The following is a 20816-nucleotide window of genomic DNA, read 5'->3' as shown; positions in this document are numbered from 1 at the left end:
GCACTCGGGAGGCAGAGGCAGGCGGATCTCTGCAAGTTCAAGGCCAGCCTGGGCTACAAACTGAGTTCCACAACATGACAGCCTTGCCTGTTACAGCATGAGGTGCTACTGGGCACATGGGGGGGGGGGGGTGCAATAAATACTGGACAGAACGGGGAACAGGTGTGTAAGAAGAGCTTTATTACGTTTGGTTTCCAATCTTAGCCACAACAGCTCCACTGTTGGCCCAGGTAAAAGAACACAATTTCAATCTTGATCCATCATTATTGAAGGATTTCAAAATATTACAACACTTTATGGCTTAGTTTAAACAAATCTTAGTTAAAAAACACCCTTCTGGCCAAGCATGGTAGCACATAGCTTTTCATCCCAACATTCAGAGGCAGAGACAGGAGGATCTCTGTAAGTCTGAGGCCAGCCTGGTCTACACAGTGAGTTCCAGACCAACCAAGACTATAAAACCAGATACTGTATATTATTTATTTACAGATACTGTAATAAATAATATATATAACATATATTAATATATAATATATATAATAATCATCATCACCCTCTTAATACTCCAAGAAAATTATTATATATACAGTTCATTGCTTTCTTAGATAAGGATTTAAAAAGTACTCATTTTAAAAATCATTTTAAAATATTTTTAGTTCTCTGATATTTTACCAGTTAGGAAAAGGTTAATTTGTGGAAGCTAATTTTAACTTTGACAATGTTAGGGATTATGAAGAGATTCTTAGTTAAAACTTGAGACTGCTCACCACAGGTGAGGAAGACACTCTGATGGCATGGGCTGAGGGGAGCTCTGCCCCCTCACCTAAGGCAGGTGGCCCCAGTGGCCCAGACTGACCAGTTCAGCTACCACCCAGGCCCACAGCTGGGCCTTGGGTTGGCCCACCCTAGCATCCACCCATCTAGGACTTGCTGGAGCTTGTGAAGGGACTGGTCCTATGGAACGATACCAGCAGGATCTCCATGACTTTGGGATATCCCAGAGAGGTTTCGGTGAGGACCTTGTGATGATGGTGTGCCAGAGACCAGAGGCCTTGAACCGGACCACTGACTCACTGCAAAGAACACCTGCTAGTAAAGCTTATTGGGTGGGGGTATACTGTGTGACACACCACTCCCAACACCACCAGGACAAATGGAGAGGTATTGGAGAGGCAGCAAAAAGGGAGAAGCAAAGAGGGTTTTTCTCCGTTTGTCTTGTTCTTGTTTGCTTGCTTGCCTTGTTTTGGCTGGTTTTTTTTTTGGGGGGGGACACTGCAGGGCTGAGGGGAGGATGTGGGGGGACTAGGAGGTGAGTGGAATTGCGGTGCATGATGTGAAATTCCCAGGGAATCAATGGAGAAGTTGTGAATTTAAAAAAACACACACACACAAAACACCTTGGGGCTGGAGAGATGTCTCAGTGCTTAGGTCTTAGTACTGTTCTTCCAGAAGCCCCAGCTTTGGCTGTCAGCACCTTTGTCTGGTGGCTCACAAAGACCAGTAAATAGAGCTGCAAAGGATCCCAACATCTCTAGGTCTCCATGGGCACACACCCTCACATGCACATACAGACATGCACACGTACATACAGTTTGAAATAAGGGGCTTAGCAGTTAGTGGCACATTTCTCCTCCAGAAAATCTGAGTTTGGTTCCCATGGTTCACAACCATCCATTTCAGGGGATCCAATACCACTCTGATACATTTAAAAACATGCAGGCAAAACACTCAGATAAAATAAGTATCTAATAAAAATAACAAAAACTCAGAGCTGTTACACAGAGAAACCCCATTTCAAAAAAAAAATCAAAGAAATAAATAAAAGCTAAAAAAGAAACTTTTTGCCAGGCAGTAGTGGCGCGCATCTTTAATCCCAGCACTCAGGAGGCAGAGGCAGGTGAATCTCTGTGAGTTCGAGGCCAGCCTGGTCTACAGAGCAAGGTCCAGGGTAAGAAACACTGAATTATCCTCTTTTTCTTGAGGGCAGTATTGAGAGAATGAATGAGGAAAAGAGGGTAATGGAGAAAAGAACAGTCTACAAAAACAAACAAATACCTGTGTTAACTAAACCTAACTCTTAAAAGTGACTGCCTGAAACCAACAGAAATAAATACCACGGTTTAGTTATTCCAGTTTGTTTTTAATTATCTCCTCACATTTTATCATGTCAAGGAAGCAAGTGTTACACTTTCTGAATGTCTCAAATATAACCAGGAAAATGAGGTAGGTAGGTAAATGTGCTTTGAGTGAACACTTCCTTCAGACCATGCAGCAGCCTCAGATCATAACACCAAAGTGAAAATGCACAGACAAGCTGTTTTGTATTTAGGGGAATGTTTAAGGAGGGAGGTTTTATGATCAAGAGATAACAAGTGACATCACTGACATAAACAAGCTGATTACCCAGTGATTCACTCTATGTCCATGCGAACTTGAAAAGCCCAGGTTAAGATTACTTAAGTGTGATTCCAAGACTAACGAAGCAGGAGGAGTCTAAGACACCCCCTCACCCCTTTACTACTAGGAGCCAAGCACATTAGCAGATGAGACACACAGCAATAGTGATGGAGATGATGAGGTGTTAATTGAAAAGACTGGGCACCAAGGCAGGGAGAATATATATACACACATAAATGTGTATACAAACATATGTAACACATATATACATATATTCTATTTTCTATTGAAGCTAACAGTATCTTTGATTACTAAAATAAGAGGAAGAAAATAAATTAGGTTTCAATTACTTTCTATTAGTAACCACTTCAAAAACATTTTTGGCTGGACACGGTAGCACACACCTTTAAATATAGCACTCAAAGAGGCAGAGGCAGGCAGACCTCTGAGTTTGAGACTAAACAGAGCTATCTAGTAAGAGCCTATCTCAAAAAATAAGTAAATAAAAGAACAGAATTTATTTTCTGAGATTATTTCAATGTAAATATCTGCCTAACTACACTTAAAAAACATCCACAACCTATCACATCTAGTTCACACACAAAACACTTAACAGAACTAATCACAAAAAAGAAATATAAATTGCCTACTTCCTTTTGCAATGTATCTATGAAGAGGACAGCAGAAACTGCAAAGGAAGTGCTGCTTCTCACATACACAAGACCTGGACGACCAACGGAGGTCAAGGTGGAATGAAGTCATAAGGAATTACCAGGAAAGGACTTAACAACCACCCACACACACCAGAACCCTGAGAACAATGGGGCCTGAGAAATCACTAGCTCTCAACTCAACCCTGAAACCTACTAAAGCCAGAGGGCACCAAGATGTCACCTTTTAAAACTCAGGACAATGATGCCAGCAATTCCCTCTGCAAATATTCTTCTTATTTCTTATTTTCTATCATTTAATTTCCACTCACGCACATGTCTCACAATGGCTCTGCTTTTGCTTCTGTGCTGCTCAGGTTTTAGGACTCTTGTGTGTCTCTCTAGCAGTTTATTCAAAGGTATTCTTCACTATTTTCTTCAGCCACACCCTATATGCTCCCCTCTCATTCTTTTCTTCCTCTCATCCTTAACCCCTCTTCCTTTTAAAAACTTCATACTTATAACCTTCCGTACCTCTAAACAATTTAACTGCTGTGGACCCTAACAGTATCTCATCTTTTCTTCCTAACTCCATCTTGATTTTTTTTTTTTTTTCTGTTCAAAGTTGATCTATTGGGGCTGGAGAGATGGCTCAGCAGTTAAGAGCACTGACTGCTCTTCCAGAGGACCCAGGTTCAATTTCCAGCACCCACATGGCAGTTCACAGCTGTCTGTGTTCTAGGGTACCCGACACCCTCACACAGACATACATACACTAATGCACATTAAATAAAAATAAATAAATTATTTTAAAAAGTTGATCTATTACATAATCTTTATCCTTACTCCCCCTACTTCCCTCCCATTCCTAATCTTATTAACTAAAATCCAAGTACACTCCGTATGGAATTATCCATGGTTGTTTATCCTCCAACAATTAGTGAGGTAAAATGGGCCACTGTTATTAACTGAACAGTAGGTATCTACATAGTGTTAATATCAAATATCAGGGAATAGTTATGAAATTTGTATCAGGCACCTGCAGCTCCTACACTAACAAACTATTTTCTGAACTATACACTCAACTCTACCATATCCAAATTCTGCAGGAACACTCCAAAATAAAAGAACATTCTGTTAAATAATAATAATAATAATTAACCATTGTAAAGAAATAACACCAGATGTGTAAATCCCAACACAGTAATATAATAAACACACACAAAAAAAAAAAAAAAAACAAGACAACATGTCTCAAAACTACTAATCTCATTGTAATGGCATCTAGTCAGAGTGAACTAAATGAAACCCCACAGAGAGAATTAAAAGAAAAAAAAAACAAAAAAAAACACAGACCCAGAGAGGCTAGGTAACAAGGAGTGCTCAAGGAGGGACCCTCAGATCTACCTGGGAAGGGGAAATAGAAAAGATTTTGAGGGTGGGTGGGGATGAGAACATTAGAGATCGGTGGGCGGGAGGTCGGGGAGAGTATTGAAAGGGATGATTGGAAAGGCGGCACGTTTCCAGGTGAGACAGAAACATGGTGCAAGGGAAACTCCCAGGAATCTACAAAGATGACCCTAGTTAAGTCTCCTAGCAATAGTGGATATATAGCCTGAACTGACCATCTCCTGTGACCAAGCAAGACTTCCAGTGGAGGGTTAGGATACCAACCCAGCCACATAACCTTTGACCTATAGTCTGTCCTGCCTATGGGATGTGCTGGGGTAAGAGTAGTAACGAGACTAAGGGGGTGTGGCCAACCAATGACTAGTCCAGTCTGAGGCTGACACTGCCTGGAGAGCTAGGACCCAGAGGCTGAAGAGCCCAGAGACCTAGGATAGAACCGAACACGACTAGAGGGAAAAAATGTCAATGTAATGATGCCTAGTGTTATTCTGCTCTACTCATACATTGGTGCCTAGTCCAACTGTCATCCTAGAGGCTTCATTCAGCAACTGATGGAAACAGATGCAGAGACCCACGGCCAACATCAGGCCACATCCGGGGAATCCTGCTGAAGAGAGAAAGGATTGTAGAAGCCAGAGGGTCAAGAACACATAAAAAAAAAAACCACAGAATCAACTAACCTGGGCTCATAGGAACTCAGAGGGCCTGAACGGACAACCAGGGGAGCCTACATGGGACGGATTAGGCCTTTTGCATATATGGGAGCAGGGCCTGTCTATAACTCTTGCTGGCTTTGGGACTCTATTCCTCATACTGGGTTGTCTTGCCCAGCCTTAATACAAGAGGAGGTGCTTAGTCTTACTGCAACTTTGATATGCCACGTTTTGTTGATATTCATGGGAAGCCTGGCCTTTTCTGAACAGAAATGGAGGAGGATTGAATTGGGGAATGGGAGAGAAATACAGAGAAGAGGTGGGAGAGGAACTGGGAGGGGAAGAGGGAAGGGAATGGCAAACAGGATGTAAAATATAGAAATAAATTTAAAATTAAAAAAAGAATAAACAGTTATAACTATTTAAAAAAATAAGTATGCTCCAAGAAAATAAGTTCTAGATTGAGAACACAAACAACTGAATGAAATAAGGAAAATGATGAAACACTTCAGAAAACCAATCTGAAAGCCTGTAGTAAGAAAACACAGTGAGTCAAAAAGTTGTGTGCAAAGTCTCACCAACAGAATGGCTCAAGGAGAGGAAAGAATTCCTGAGCTTGAAGAAAAGGTAGAGAAACAGGATCAAACAAGGACAAAAAAAAACTAATGAGGTACCAGTGAGAATTCCAAGATATACGTAATACTCTGATATGGTGATATTTTATTTGTGCTGAAATGTGATTTTATTTGTATGTTAATAAATAAAGATGCCTGGGAGTCAGAGCTAATAGCAAGCCATAGCAGAAGCCTGGCAGTGGTAGCACACGCCCTTAATCCCCGATCACATAACAGGCAGATCTCTGTGTGTTCAAGGATACAGCCAGCATGGACACACACACACACACACACACATCTTTAATCTCAATACCAACCATACAGACCTGGAGGTCTGTATAGACAGTGATGAGGAGGTCATGTGGCTGGGTTTACAATCAATGAGAAGGCAGAACAGAAAGTCAATAAAAGGACAGACACACAGGAAGCAGGTCTCTTTCTCAGGGGAAGGACGCAGCGGTAGCAGTTGGTAAGACCGTGGTCTCAGCTCTTGGCTACTGCTCTCTGACCTCTGGGCTTTTAACTCTGCATTTGGCTCTGTGTTTCTTATTTAATAAAACCGTTCAGAATTACAGCTACACTCTGAAAAAACCAAACCTAAGGATAAGAGGCATAAAAAGAGAAAAATCCAGTTCTAAAACTAGAGAAAGTATTGGAGAGATGTCTCCCCAATTAAAAGTACTGACTATTCCAGAGGACCTAAGTTCAGTTCCCAGAACTCATGTCTGGCAGTTTATTTTAACTCACCTATAATTCTGACTACAGGGGATCCAAGACACTCTTCTGGCCTCAAAGGGTACACATGGCAAACATTCATATACATACACATAAATAAAAATAAATTTTTTTTTTTTTTTTTTTTGGTTTTTCGAGACAGGGTTTCTCTATGTAGCTTTGTGCCTTTCGTGATCTTGCTCTGTAGACCAGGCTGGCCTCGAACTCACAGAGATCCGCCTGCCTCTGCCTCCTGAGTGCTGGGATTAAAGGCATGCACCACCACCACCACCACCACCCGGCTAAAAATAAATCTTTTAAAAGGCATAAAAATGTTTTTAAAGTATCATAATAGAACATTTTTCCAAGTTTGGAAAGAGACATTAGGGCACTAAACAGACACAACCAGAAAAGAACCATCCCTCCTGCTACAATTAAAACCCTAAATATAAAACAAAGGAAACAAAGGAAGTAGATTAAAAGCAGCAAGACAGAAACACCAAGTCACAAATAAGGTGGTACCCATCAGAACAGTGGATTATTCAAATGGAACTTGAAAGCAAGAAGGACTTGGACAGATATTTCAAGTTCTGAAAGACAACACTACTATATCCAGCAAAGCTGTCTGTCATAACTGAAGGAAAAATAAAAACTTTGCACAATAAAAAAAAAGGACTTAAAGAATTTATAATTACTAAGCAAGTTCTACAAAAAAAGCACTTGACGGAATCTTTCAGAATGAGGAAAAAAACAAATCCATCTGGTAAAGAATAAACCACACTAGAGTTAAGATATGAAGAGCAGGAAAAAAAAAACCAAACAGTACTTTCAACAAATGACAAGAGGAGTCAATACAGAATTTTCAATAGTAACTCTGAATATTGCTAACTGTGCTGATGACACACATCTTTAATCCCAACATCTGCACGGCAGAGGCAGGCGGCTCTCTGTGAATTCAATGCCAGTATGGTCTGCATCAGCGGTTCTCAACCTCCCTAATGCTGCAGCCCTTTAACACAGTTCCTCATGGTGTGGTGACCCCAACCATAAAATTATTTTCATTGCTACTTCATAACTATAATTTTGCTAGTTATAAATAGTAATGTAAATAGTTGTATTTTATGATGGTATTAGGCAACCACAATGAAAGGGTCACTCAACCCCAAAGGGTTGAGACCCAGTAGCTACATAATGGGTTCCAGGCCAGACAGGGCTTTCACAGTAAAACCCTGTCAAAAAAAACAAATAAAAATAAAAGGGGGTAACTGTTAATGGTCTCAATTTCCCAATCAAAGAACACGGACTAGTAGATTATATCAAAAAGCAGAAACCAGGAGTGATGGTTCAATGGTTAAGAGCACTGGCTGATCTTTCAAAGGACCTGGGTTTAATCCCCAGCACCCACATTGGAGCTCACAACCATCTGTAATTCCAGTCCCTCCAAGGATACTACATGCACATGGTACAGATACACATGCAGGGAAAACATTCATACACACAAATAAGAATAATATTTTTTTAAAGCAGGTATCATCTAGATGCTGCTCCAAGAAACACCACAACTCAGAAAGGATGAAAAGAGATATTCTAATAGACTCAGGTGTCACTGAGTAGCTAACATGTTGTCAAACTATCTCTAAATAATATGTTTACAGCCATACACTTCAGGAGCTTCCTTCTGGAGCGGGCAGCAGTTCATACAAAGATTCATAACTAGTCAAAGTGCTAAGAACTAAGACTGTTGAGTATTCAGTCCTAAATGGGACATCTGTACCACCACACACACATACACACATATACACACACACATCATACACACACACACACACACACACACACACACACACGCACACACACACCAAAGCACGGGGAACATGACAGAAGAGGGAAGACAGAAAGAGTGTAAGAGCTGGAGAATAGGGAGGAGTCCTGTGAAATACCATGACAGAGCCATGAACTCACTGCATTCATGAACTCACTGCAGCTATGGTTAAATGCACCAGATAATCAAAAATAAAGCCATTAAGATCAGTCAACATTCCAGCAGGCAGCAGTAATTGCATTCAGTGGATTACCAAAACAAAGAAGCTATGATAGTGAGGAGAGGGGCTGCGTGTCAGAGGTGAGGGTTATTCTGGGCGAGTGGAAGGGGTGAATTGGGTATGAGATCAACACACATTGTATATGTGTATGAAATTGTCAAAGAATAAATAAAAGATATTCTTTTTTTTAATGTATCCACATTTTCATGATTTAAAGTTTTTTATTATATTTATTTGTGTATATGTATGACATGCATGTCATGACACACATGTGGAAGCCAGAAGAAAAGTTGCAGGAGTTGGTTCTCTCCTTCCATCATGTGGGTCACAGGAATTGAATTCAAGTTATCAAACTTGACAAGCAAGTGCCTTTATACACTAAACCATCTCATCAACCTAAGCTTTTTTATAATCTTCAAATTAATCAATAGTTTACAGTTAAACCTCATATTTAAATCATTATTCTATAAATATCAGACTAAATTTTTATAACTGCTACCCTGCAATATTTATTTACTGAATACACAGTACTTCTCAGAGTTTCTATAATATTTCATTGTGACAGAGTCAATTGTGAAAACAAAATGTCAATATAAGTAACTGCATTGTTATACTAAAAGTAAAATACTCTGATCTTCTAACTAGCCTACTCTCCCAGAATATATACAGTATATTCTTTTTTTTATATACAGTATATTCTTGTTTTATATATGTGTGTTATACACATATATTTGTGTGTGTGTGTGTGTGTGTGTGTGTGTGTGTGTGTTTTCTAAGAAGCCCTGGTTAGCCTTTAACTTACTATGTAGACCAGGCTAACCTTGAACTCACGGAACTGCCTACCACACCTCCCAAGCCCTGGGATTAAAGGCATGGGCCAGCACACCTATCTGTTCAATAATTTTCTAAAATGTTTATGAAAAAATTGTACCTCAGTAAATTTGAAGCATATGAACAATTTTAAATGCATTAATACTACTTGTATCTAAATAGTCTGAAAGTACTTTCAAGCTAAGTCCAGTGGTAAACACCTGTAAACACAGCACCTAGAGAGTGAGGTCTGGATCAGCCTGAGCTACACTGAGTTCCAAGCTAGCCTGAGCTACATAGTAAAACCCTGTCTCAAGAGAAATGAAAGAGGGGAAAGAGAAAAAAGGAAGAACTCGAGTATATTCACATTAAAGAAAGGTACTGACAATTTTATTTCAAATATGGCAATTATCAGTAAGTCCTTTTTTAACTGATTACAAAATGTCTATAATGAACCAAGACAATGTTCATATTTCACTAAAACTTTGAAGTCCAAGTTACAGGGAACAAACTGTTTTAATCCTAAAAGGCACAGTATCTCCTATTTAAAGAACTTTCAAGTTCTATAAACAAAGCAATCTTCAACAATCTCCAAGGCAGCAAGTTTCCCAGTGAGTAGACAGTTCTCTATAAATTACCCCAATTACCCATCCCAATGACACAAGTCAACAGGCAGAGCTGGAAACGGCCTGTTCTAAGCACCACTGCATTTGAACTGTATGCTCCTCCTGGCATTCTCCTTTCTATTGTGCGCCCACAAGAAAGAGCTCTAAGCTCTCCGATTTGCCAAGCCCTTGTGATTGCTGTCCTGACTAGACAATGCTCAGCAGCAAATACTGACGCTTGAGTCACTGGAGAAAGCAGCAATTCTAAAGGAACTCCCTTTACTCTCGTGGGGCCAGAACAATTCTGCCAAGAAGGCTCCTCTACAAATGCCTGGGTGTGGGCCCTGGCTGGCTGATTTTAAAGACCTGCAGCTTCCAGAGTGCAGTGCTGCACAAAATTTCTCAGGAACATATTTTTTGTTTTCATAAAGAGAAAAGACAAAGATATTCCTTGATGACTTTTAGTCCATCCACATTTCTGTGTTCTTCCCAGCCAAGACACACTCATGCCACTGCCATGGCTAGTCCAGATTACTACTTCTGACAGGTGTTCTGTATCTCCAGGTCTGGCAACATTCCATAAACACATATACCACATTCATTCAAACATACAATCACACCCACACAGCTAGCCACTCTCAAGATCAACCAATAACCTTTCCTATCAAAGGTCATCACCTCAGTCCAAGCTCAAAGTCCTCTGAGCTCAGACTCCCCCACTGCACTCAGGATAAACGCGCAAAGGCCTCAGCACTGCCCCCAGAGCTGTTATCACCACTTTTCTCAACATCTCAGCCTCATCCCCAGCTGATTCCTCTTCACACTCTAGCCATGGCCCACTCAGTTCCTCAACCTCTCCCTCACTTTCTGCCTTTACCTATGCAGTCCCCTTTGCCTCAAACACTCCTCCTACTCCTCCTCCTCCTCCTCCTCCTCCTCCTCCTCCTCCTCCTCCTCCTCCACCTTCTACCCTTCTTACAGATCCTTGCTGCAGTGGCCCTTTCTCCAGGACACTTCCATCCACCCCCACCTTACTGAGGCAGCTGCCCCTCTCACAGCACCCTCAACAACCTAGGCAACTATACTAAACTACGTCTTTGCCTCATATCCCTGTGGATGTGACAAGACTCTCATCCACCACCATCAAAAGCACTCAAATATCTGTTGGATATATTCTAAGTTTCCCTGATAAACATAGTAGTGTAATTATGGCCCATGCAATGATGAAAATTATTAAAATCAGCTATGACATGAAGAAAACAATTTGGTTGTTATTTGGCATGAAACACAAACTACACAGCTGTGTACAATCAACCTTAGGAAAGCTTTTAAAAAGGCGTGTTAAAGATGTGTTACCAGGCTGGGCGGTAGTGGTGCATGCCTTTAATCCCAGCACTCGGGAGGCAGACACAGGTGGATCTCTGAGAGTTCGAAGCCAGCCTGGACTACAGAGCGAGATCCAGGACAGGCACCAAAACTACACAGAGAAACCCTGTCTCGAAAAACCAAAAAAAAAAAAAAAAAAAAAATGTTACCAGGTAATTTACTAGCTTTGAGCTCACTACTTCTGTTAGGCAAACCAAAGTTCAAAGGGACCAGACTAAAGGAATCAACAAAGAAACCCTGGATGCTGTAGCTCAAGACTTCTGCTGTCTGCTACTTCCAAAGTGTCTTAGCCTGACTCAAAATCTGCTGGCTGAAGGCAAGTAGCTATTCCACCTCTCTAGTTTCTAAGCCTTGATCAAAGTAAGGATTCCTTTCACTCATCATATTAGTCCCAAGGACATAAAGGCATGTTGTCCAGAAGCAGACCTCTGCTACACTCTAAGCATCACAGAGATAGTTACTGGGAGCAACTTTCTTCAGGCCACATGTCCCACAGTAAGTTACAACCTAGGGCTTGTAACAGTAGATTTTTCCAAAGTGATGTCATAATATGATGGCACTAAGCACTCGGAAGCACTCACCCACCACACCCTGTACTCCCTTCCCGAAGGGGCAAGTTACCCATCTCCTGTGTGGATTGCCCACTCTAGTAATAGATAATGGTCCCTCCCTTCGAAGGTTCCTTATGAGAGTTGGACTATCCATGCAAACACTTCAGCATCTCACAGACAACCCAATTCCTGCAACTCAAACTTTATAGAGATGTTCACTGAGCTGTAAAGTCTTTGGATCTGCTTAATTTTGGTGTGTGGTTTTTTTGATTGTTTGTTTTGTTTTTGCAATATTTTTATAATAAAGTTCAAGATAAATTTTTAAATGTTTTAAATCAAATTAAAATGAAGTCTCTACAGCTAAAATACTTTTACATGTTCATAATTTTTGATACTGCTACAACTTACTCGACTAATGTCCTTCCACTGAGAATTTTTTTGAAGAGGATTCACTTAGTGGCGAACTTCCACAGAAATCTACTTTAAAATCCACTTACTACTCATCTTCACTCTTAAACGTATCTTTAATTCCTAAATTAGCCATTCCTGGCGTATAGACTAGCCATTTCCCAAGACGTCTTCACTAGAAACAGCCATTTCCTTCAAAAAGTGTCCCAATACAATCTTTAAAAGAGACAAAAAGCCTGAAGCACAAAAAGCTGCTCTTTAAAGTCTCCAGTTTCCTTACACAGAACTAGTCAGGAGGTATGGTGACAGCACCTGTTCAGTGACAAGCTATAAAATCCAAAGTGTTCCAAGGACAACTTAAAACTGTAACTGGGGGAGGGGGGGTCCCATACCTGTCTGTCTCTGTCTCACACACACAAACAACCCACCCTAATGCTGTACGCAATTAATCGTACACTGTGCTGTGAACTTTTTTTTTTTTTTAATAGAGAAAGAGGAATTTGAGAGCCAATGAGGAAACCGACTCTCACAATTCCACAAGCCAGGCTGGCTTGAGGTTCTGTTGGGAAGTTTCTGGTTTTGGTTCGGTTTAGTGGAGGGGGTTAGGGGGGGTGTTTGTTTGGGGGATGGGGGGGTATTTTTTTGTTTTTTGTTTTGTTTTGTTTGGACAAGAAATTTTTACAGACTCCCTGACTGGTGTTTTAGCTAAAAGTGAGACCCTCAACAAATCCTATTGAGTTTACTCTCCAAGCCCGAATTCTGGACTGTGGATCTGTTCAAAACGTGTGACGTGTGAACAGCTTCCTACAAGCAAATGGGGACTGAGATATAATTTAGGAAGTGATGAGGCAAATCTCCCGGGGAGCAGCAGGGAAGGAGAGGAGGTGAAAAAGTCAGAGGAAATACCCTCCTGGGGGCTGGGCACCAACTCATACCGAGATGAGGGGGAGGCGGACTGGCCTCCCTCCACAGGCCAAGGGAAAGGGGCAGCCCTGCCCCAGCGCCAAGTGCCAGCGCCGCCACCTCATCCCTCCCCCTCGCCCGTGGCCCCTCACCCAAAGCCGGCCTCGGGCCAGCGACTCCCACCGAGGGCAGTGCTGCCCGGGCAGGCGGCCTCCTCGGCCTCCTCCTCCTCCTCCTCCTCCTCCTCCTCCTCCTCCTCCTCCTCCTCCACAGCCCACCCTCAGCGTCCCCTGCCCGCAGCCCTCCCCAAGCCGAGGCCGCGGTCCACGCCCGCTCCCCCGAGGCCCGGCTTCCGCGGCCCAGCTTCCCCGGGGCTCCGGCCTCCCTCGGGTCCCCCCACCCCACCCCGAGGCCCGCGCCCCAGCCCCAGCCCCCACACTCACCCCCAGAAGCCGCAGGGACAGCGAGGCGGCAGGCTGGGCGCTTTGCTACGCTCGCTCCCGGCGTCTCCCATGGTGCTCGGCGGCGGCGGAGCTCGGAGGCGACGGCGGTGGCGGCGGCTGGGCCTGGGCCCCGCTCGAAGGAAGCGGCGGCGGCGGCGGCGGCGGCAGCGGCGGGGGGCGCGGGCCGGGGGGAGGGGGAGGGAGCGGGCGCGCAGGCGGGCGCGAGTCCGGGGCTCGGAGCCGGGATTCCAGGCCGGTCAGCTGGAGGCGGGCGGCACCACTCGGCCGGAGGAGAGGGGGGGGGCGCGGCGAGGAGAGGGAGGGGAGCCGCGGAGGAGGAGCTGGGCCGTGCGGGCGAGGGAGACCCGGCGCCCTCCGCCGCTCTCTCCGCCGCTCCCCAGCCACAGCGCTGTTCCGTGCGGCGGAGCTGGCGGGCTCGGGGCTGGGTGGGGGAGAACCCGAGGCCCCCGCCGGCTGTGGAGTCGCAGCGGCCGGCTGTGACGCCCCGGGCCCCCGCTCGCTCCGTAATTCCCTCCCCTCCCCCCTAGGCTGTGCTGACCGGACAATGGCCGCTCCGCCCCCTCCCCTCGGCGGACACCCCTCCCGAGGCGGCGCGATGGTCTCGCCCGGGGAGGGGGGGGGGTGGAGCGGCCGCCGGAGCCCCGCGGATCAGCTGGGATGGGGCGTGCCACTTTGTTCAGCGCCTCCGAGGCGCGGGGCTGGGCGGTGCGCGCTCGGCCGACTTCCTCGAGCGAGCGGCTCCTCAGACCTCCGTCTTGCCGGAACTTTTAAAAGCGAGAGCTAGCTTTCACTCTCCTATCTGAGGAAGGGGAACGGGTTCCAGAGTCCCCCGTGGGGAGCGTTGCCTCCCCCCCCTGAGTAAAACCAATGGTACGCCCCGAGCGGGCAAGGGAGCAAATTAGTTGTTTAGCGTAAGTTGGGTCGGTCCCAGAGCGACGGCGCATGCGCCTGGAGGCCTCCTGGTCGAATCCCGAGGAGGGTGGAGCGTTTTCCAAACCCGGAAGTCGCCTGGGTGTCCAGTGTCCACTGCTGCTCGGCTGGGTCTTCAAGGCCTCTGCTCGCGCTCCTGATCAATGCTGGGAAGCGTTTCTCCCCAAACTGCCAGCCGTCAGAGAATCTCCCTTCCCATTCCTCCCCCACTCCCAACCCACTCTTCCAGTTCTACCCGGAAAACTGCTCCCCCCCACCAGCATCAATGAATTCATGGAAAATGTATACTACCTTTCTCAAAAGCAAGTCCAGGGCAGAGGGAACGTGGGAAAGTGTTTCACCCTGCTGATGTCCTCCATCTCAGAGTCCCAATGTCTTGATTTGGAAAACCTTCCTTCTCCCTGGGGGCAGATATGGTTGGTTTGGGCAAGAGATGTGGCCTTTTAACATACATCTATGATGTATATTAATAAGTGGCCAAAGAAACCTGAGCCATTGAAAGAGTCTTTAATATTCCTTATCCACGATCCTGAATTCTTTTTGTTCTCCAGTCAGTGGTGACCAGAATAGTCCACTGCCGATCACTAATTTTAACGCAAAGGCAACTTCTACCAGAACTCTTGGAGAACTGACCTGGCCCTAAGGGTTTGGGAGCCAACTTGAAAGTCCAAAACTCCCAGGAAGGCTACCATGTACCCTCTCAATCCCAATCTCAATCGAGCCCCAGAGAATATTGCTTAGATTAACTTTTATCAAATGGTACTTTTTCTTCAGCTTGTGCATTCTCTGGATTTGTTAACACTGGCATCCAGTCTCTTGGCCTCTAAACTTCTAAAAACCAGGAATCCCATTGAATTTATAATCCTTGGAATGGTGCTACTGAAGGTGAAGACGACTGCAAAAATTAAGACATTCAATGCCACGGTGTTTAATTCTGATTTTGTGGACTTTGACATGCCTTCCATAACTACTTGTCAAGTGCATAGGAGCTGGGCGTGGTGGTGCAGCCCTTTAGTCCCAGCCCTCCAGAGGCAAAGGCTGGAAGATTTCTGTGAATTCGAGGCCAGCCTGGTCTACATAAGGAGTTCCAGGATAGCTAGGGATCCATAGAGAGACCATGACTGGGAGGAAAAAACAAAAACAAAAAAGAATAAACATATACAGCATTCCTCACTCTCAATGGATTCATATTACCTTTTAAGTTTTCACTTAAATGGACATGTAATTGCCACATAATGAGAGACAACCTTTGAGTTTAACAAAGTGAGACTAAGTCCTCCACCCCAACACACACACACACACACACACACACACACACACACACACACGTCTCTTTATTGGCATCTTAATGGTTGTCTTTTCTGTGTAGAAGAGAACACACAAAGAAAGTTGGATGTATAAAGTATTTGTTTATTATCTAACAAACTGCTTGCCTGTCTGTCTGCCACTAATTCAACAAGCGTGTATTGCGTGCCCAGAATGTCCAATCCCTCTGAGACTAGAATGATTCATAAAATGTAGCTCATCAGGTCCAAACTCCCTTCATACAGGAAGTTAAATCATTTGCCTTTAATCTTCCTCTCGACTCCATTTCCTACTCTCCATCATGTCTCTGCGGTAATTTGAATGTAATTGGCCTCCATAAGCTCATAGGGAATGGCACTAATGGGAAGTGTGGCCTTGTTGGAGTAGGTGTGGCCTTGTTGGAGAAAGTGTGTCACTGTTGGGAGGGGTTTTGAAGTCTTCTATGATCAAGAGACCACCCAGTGTCTCAGTTCACTTCCTGTTGCCTATGGATCAAAGATGTAGAATTCTCAGCTCCTTCTCCAGCACCCTATCTGCATGCATGCAGCCATGTGCCACCATGATGATAATGGACTAAACTTCTGAAAGTGTAAGCCAGCCCATTAAGTGTTCTCCTTTATAAGAGTTGCCCTGGTCTTCATGTCTCTTCACAGCAATAGAAATCCTAACTAAGAAAGTCCCCTCCAAGTGATTCACTTGTTGCTATTTTTTTTTTCTTTTTTTCTTTCCGGAGCTGAGGACCAAACCCAGGGCCTTGCGCTCGCTAGGCAAGCGCTCTACCACTGAGCTAAATCCCCAACCCCGATTGTTGCTATTTCTTTCTTTTTTTTTTGGGGGGGGGGGGTTCGAGACAGGGTTTCTCTGTGTAGTTTTGCACCTTTCCTGGAACTCGCTTTGGAGACCAGGCTGGCCTCGAACTCACAGAGATCCGCCTGGCTCTGCCTCCCAAGTGCTGGGACTAAAGGCATGCGCCACCACCGCCCGGCTGTTGCTATTTCTTAAATGCACCTTGCTTGTTCATGTCCCAGTTCCTCTGTCCCTCCTATTCCCTCTGCCTCAACTGCCCTTCTTCCCTCTGGCCCAGCACATTCCTACTGCTTCAAGAGTACGTTAACCCTTCAATGCCCTTCAATTCTGCCACAAGAGAATTGGGTCCTTTTCCCTGTGCTCATGATAGGAAAATCCAGCAATTCTCTACACTTACAAAACCGTCTTCAAGCTGGGTGGTGGTCACAAACCCCTTTAATTTCAGCACTCAGGAGGCAGAAGCAGGCAGATCTCTGTGTGTTCAAGGCCATGGCTACACAGAGAAACCCTGTCTCCAAAAAAGAAAAAGAAAAGAAAAACACCTGTCTTCAAAAATACCAAGAGTGGAGCAAAGTTAACCCATATTTGCTGAATGGAAAAACTAATTTGACAAAAATCCAGTCCTTGCCAAGAGCCTTGTCTTTGCAAGTAAAAAAATTACATACATTTCTCTGTACAAAATCAATCTCCCTCCCTCCCTCTGTGTGTAACCACATAGAACACAAGGGTAAAGAGAACAAGATTGTGGGCCAGCAAGATGGTACATTTGGTAAAGGTGCTTGCCAACAAACCCAATGACCTGAGTTGGATGCCAGGATCCACATGGTGGAAGGAGAGAACTAACTTCTGAAGGTTGTCCTCTGCCCTCCACATGGTAGCCACGGCACAAGTGCACCCATGTACATACACGAGGACACAAAATAACATAGCAAAGGATTAAAATACAACAACAACAAAAAAAAGATCTTGCAAAGCAACTGGGCTTTGCAGACACACCTGTAATTCCAGCACTCTTCTGAGTGCTGGAGCAAGAGGATCATAAATTCAAGGCCAGCCCGGGCCACATAGCAAAACACTATCTCAAAATCTAAAAATAATAACAAGCTCACAACAGGCCAATCTCACACAACGACCTTAAATATCAACAGGAAGCCATGTGGCTGGTCCCTCAAATCCTTTTCTCTCTGGTCACATGTTCTTTCATCTCTGCTTTTTTCCTGCAGAGCTGCTCCATTCTCTGCCGACCTGCTTCTCTGAGAACATACTCCAAGCTTACCTTCCCTGGTGTCAAGAGCAAGCTAAGACTCATTAATATTGGCAGATTCCAATTTCCAAGGGAAAGAAACTGGTCAGTCTAGTTTCTATCAGGTTGTCAGATCTTGGTCCTGTGCCACCTTCTGCCAATATAACGGTGCAGTCAGGGCCATAGCGACACAAGCATGGCTGCCAGAGACCCATCCTTGGAGGCTGTGGTTCTCAAGAGAATCAGCTGAGCCAGGCTTGTGGCAGCACATGTCTTTAATCCTAGCACTCTGGAGGCAGATGCAAGAGAAACTCTGTGAGTTTAAGGCCAGCCTGATTTGTATGGTGAGTCTCAAGCCAGCCAGGGCTATATAGTGAGACCCTGTCAACAATTAATATATATATATATATATATATATATATATATTGCAAAAAGTAAAGGACCAGTAATCTACTTGACAAAAGGTGTCCAGAACACCAAAAAAGGAATCAACTGTAGCATCAAGTTCAAAGCATAAAAATCAATGGGCAGGATCAAGAATTTTCCAAGATTGGCTCCAATTTAAACTACCCTGGGCCTTCACTTAAGTCACCATCCCTCAGAAACCATCATGGACACACCCCCTATTATATAATCTTACACAACACTCATCATCCTGGTAAAAACCTGTCACAGTTTACAGGAAAATATTCATGAGTCTTCTCTACAAACACCATGTTTGTTTTGCCCACCATGATTTACCTAAAGCCAGAGGCACATTTGGCTTTATATTCAGTAGATATTTGTTGAGGGCCTTCTACATGGTTCAGTGAGTGAGAGCGCTTGCCGCCAAGCCTGACCATCTGAGTTCAATCCCGAGAGTGAGTCGTCGTCGTCGTCGTCGTCGTCGTCGTCGTCGTCGTAAGTAAAATTAAAGGCACAGCAGCCGTTTGTTAATCTGTGTGAGATCCCCACTAGGCCTGATGTTGCACACCTATAATTCCAGCTATTCTGGAAGTAGAACAGGAGATGATCACAAGCTCAAAGGAAACCTGAGCTAGGAGTGAGTCAAGGCCAGTCTAGACAATTCTGTGAGACCCTGTCTCAAAAAACTAAATGGAAGGGGCTGAAGAGACAGCTGAGCAGTTAAAAATATGTACTGTTCTTGTAGAGGACCCAGGTCCGGTTTCTAGCACCCACAACCAGTGGCTCACAACCACCTGTAACTCCAGCTCCTGGTATCTGATGCCCTCTCTGGCCTCCTTGTACACACACACACACACACACACACACACACACACACACACACAATTTAGAATTTTGTCTTGGAACTCGCTCTGTAGACTAGGCTGGTCTTGAACTCAGATATCTGCTTGCCTTTGCCTCCTGAATGTTGGGATTAAAGGAATGAACCACCATGGCCCTGCTAATCTTACCCCTCCCTTCCCCCAAAAAAAGAAAAAAGGGTCAGGGAGGTTGCATATCAATGCTATAGCACATACCTAGAATCTACCAATGAGGAGCTGGGCTATATAGCTCAATGGTAGATCCCCTGCGGAGCACATACCAGTGAGGGACTAGAGGTGTGTGTGTGCTCAGTGGTATTTTCAAGGCCATATATAGGCTCAGTCTCTAGTACTGCAAAATAAATACATCAACAAAAATGTAAGACCCATAAACATATTGGCATTTTAACTGTTCTATGATAAAGGTCTGACTCAGTCACTACCTACCTTCCCTAGAACATGGTAGAAGTGCTGTTTTGGGGGGCCACATTGGAGTTGGATGAAATATGACATCCAGCTTAACTCTTCATCCTCAGTTCCAGGGTCTGGATCGGAAGAGCCCTGGTCCAGTTCCCACTAACTGGATGAAAGCTCAGAGAGGGTATAACATTTCAGAGGACCATAAAATAAGGGGGCCAAGGTGTGAGGTAATTGGCACAAGTGCTTCTGTTATGATTGTCTTGACTGTTTTCTCATATGGATTGCATTCCAGACGAACCGGGGATGTGGCTCCTGAGAGTACTTTGCCTTCACCACCGGCCCAAAAGGAGCCATCAAATATGCTCAGTACGAGCTAGGGAAGAATAACGTTGCCTCAAGTAGAAGCCAAGTTTTTGGGGAACAGGCCTCGCGTGTCTCAAAGGGAGGGTTGCACAGAAGTCCAAGAGACCTTACTTAACCCTGAAAAGCAACCACAAAGGGGCTTTAGGGACCTGAGAGGAAGCAGATGATCCCCCCAGTTCTAATCCTTAACCCCATAACTCTAACCCGGCTTTAAAGCCGTTCACCGCTGTAATTCACTCTAACCTGGTATCAGCCCCAGTGTCCAAACGCTGGGTCTTAATCCTAATCCCTATATTATCTTCCAAACCAAGTCCCAGATTTCAGACCCTGCATCAACCCTGATTCCAGGAGCTTAACAGAGACTCCTTGCTTGGCCACTGACTAGTGTGCCCCCAGTTCCTCTTTACTGTGACCCACACTCACAGGAACAGGGAGCCCCAGAATATCCTATATCCTTGGGAGATAAGAAGCCAGTTTGGGTCATCAGAGAAAAGAAAAAGGCCTTAGCCTGCCAGGAAAGAGAGCGCGGGGCATCTCCCTCCTGACCCAGCAACCATATGTCCTATGCTCTCTCTCATTCAGAGGCTGCAGAGCCCTGTAAGTCCAGAAAAGACACTACCCAAGCCCCCATGTGACTCTGGTCCCAGGGGTACAGCTGACAGAGGGCACAAGATCTGAGGCCTCCTATAAAACAATAAGATGTGCAGAGGTGGGCAGATCTCTGCTTATGTGGCCAGCCTGATCTACGTAGAGAATTTCAGGCCAACCAGGGAAACACACCAGGATATCATGAGACACTTCTTCCAAACACGTCTGAGAACATGGGGGTTTCTGCTCTCTCATTGGAGTTTGGTTTTCCTGGGTGGGGTTTTGTTT

The 20816-nt window shown here is 44.6% G+C and overlaps 1 protein-coding gene across 3 annotated transcripts in view; it reads right to left on the bottom strand.

Moving 5' to 3' along the window:
- Zfand3 (zinc finger AN1-type containing 3) overlaps positions 1–13757 on the bottom strand; it is a 242145-nt gene extending 228388 nt beyond the window's left edge. Inside the window, exon 1 of one of the 3 annotated variants that reach the window (XM_059281469.1) lies at positions 13587–13757. In XM_059281469.1, coding sequence (XP_059137452.1) covers positions 13587–13657 — 71 coding nt within the window. In that variant the 5' untranslated portion in view covers positions 13658–13757. The remainder of the gene's footprint in view (positions 1–13586) is intronic. The other 2 variants (XM_059281470.1, XM_059281471.1) reach the window with 2 other exon arrangements.
- Positions 13758–20816: the final 7059 nt, after the last annotated feature.

Source organism: Peromyscus eremicus, chromosome 16_21 (genome assembly GCF_949786415.1).
Source record: "Peromyscus eremicus chromosome 16_21, PerEre_H2_v1, whole genome shotgun sequence".
NCBI classification, from domain to species: domain Eukaryota; kingdom Metazoa; phylum Chordata; class Mammalia; order Rodentia; family Cricetidae; genus Peromyscus; species Peromyscus eremicus.
Note: the sequence above shows the minus strand (reverse complement) of the source record. Positions and strands in the feature narration are given on the sequence as shown.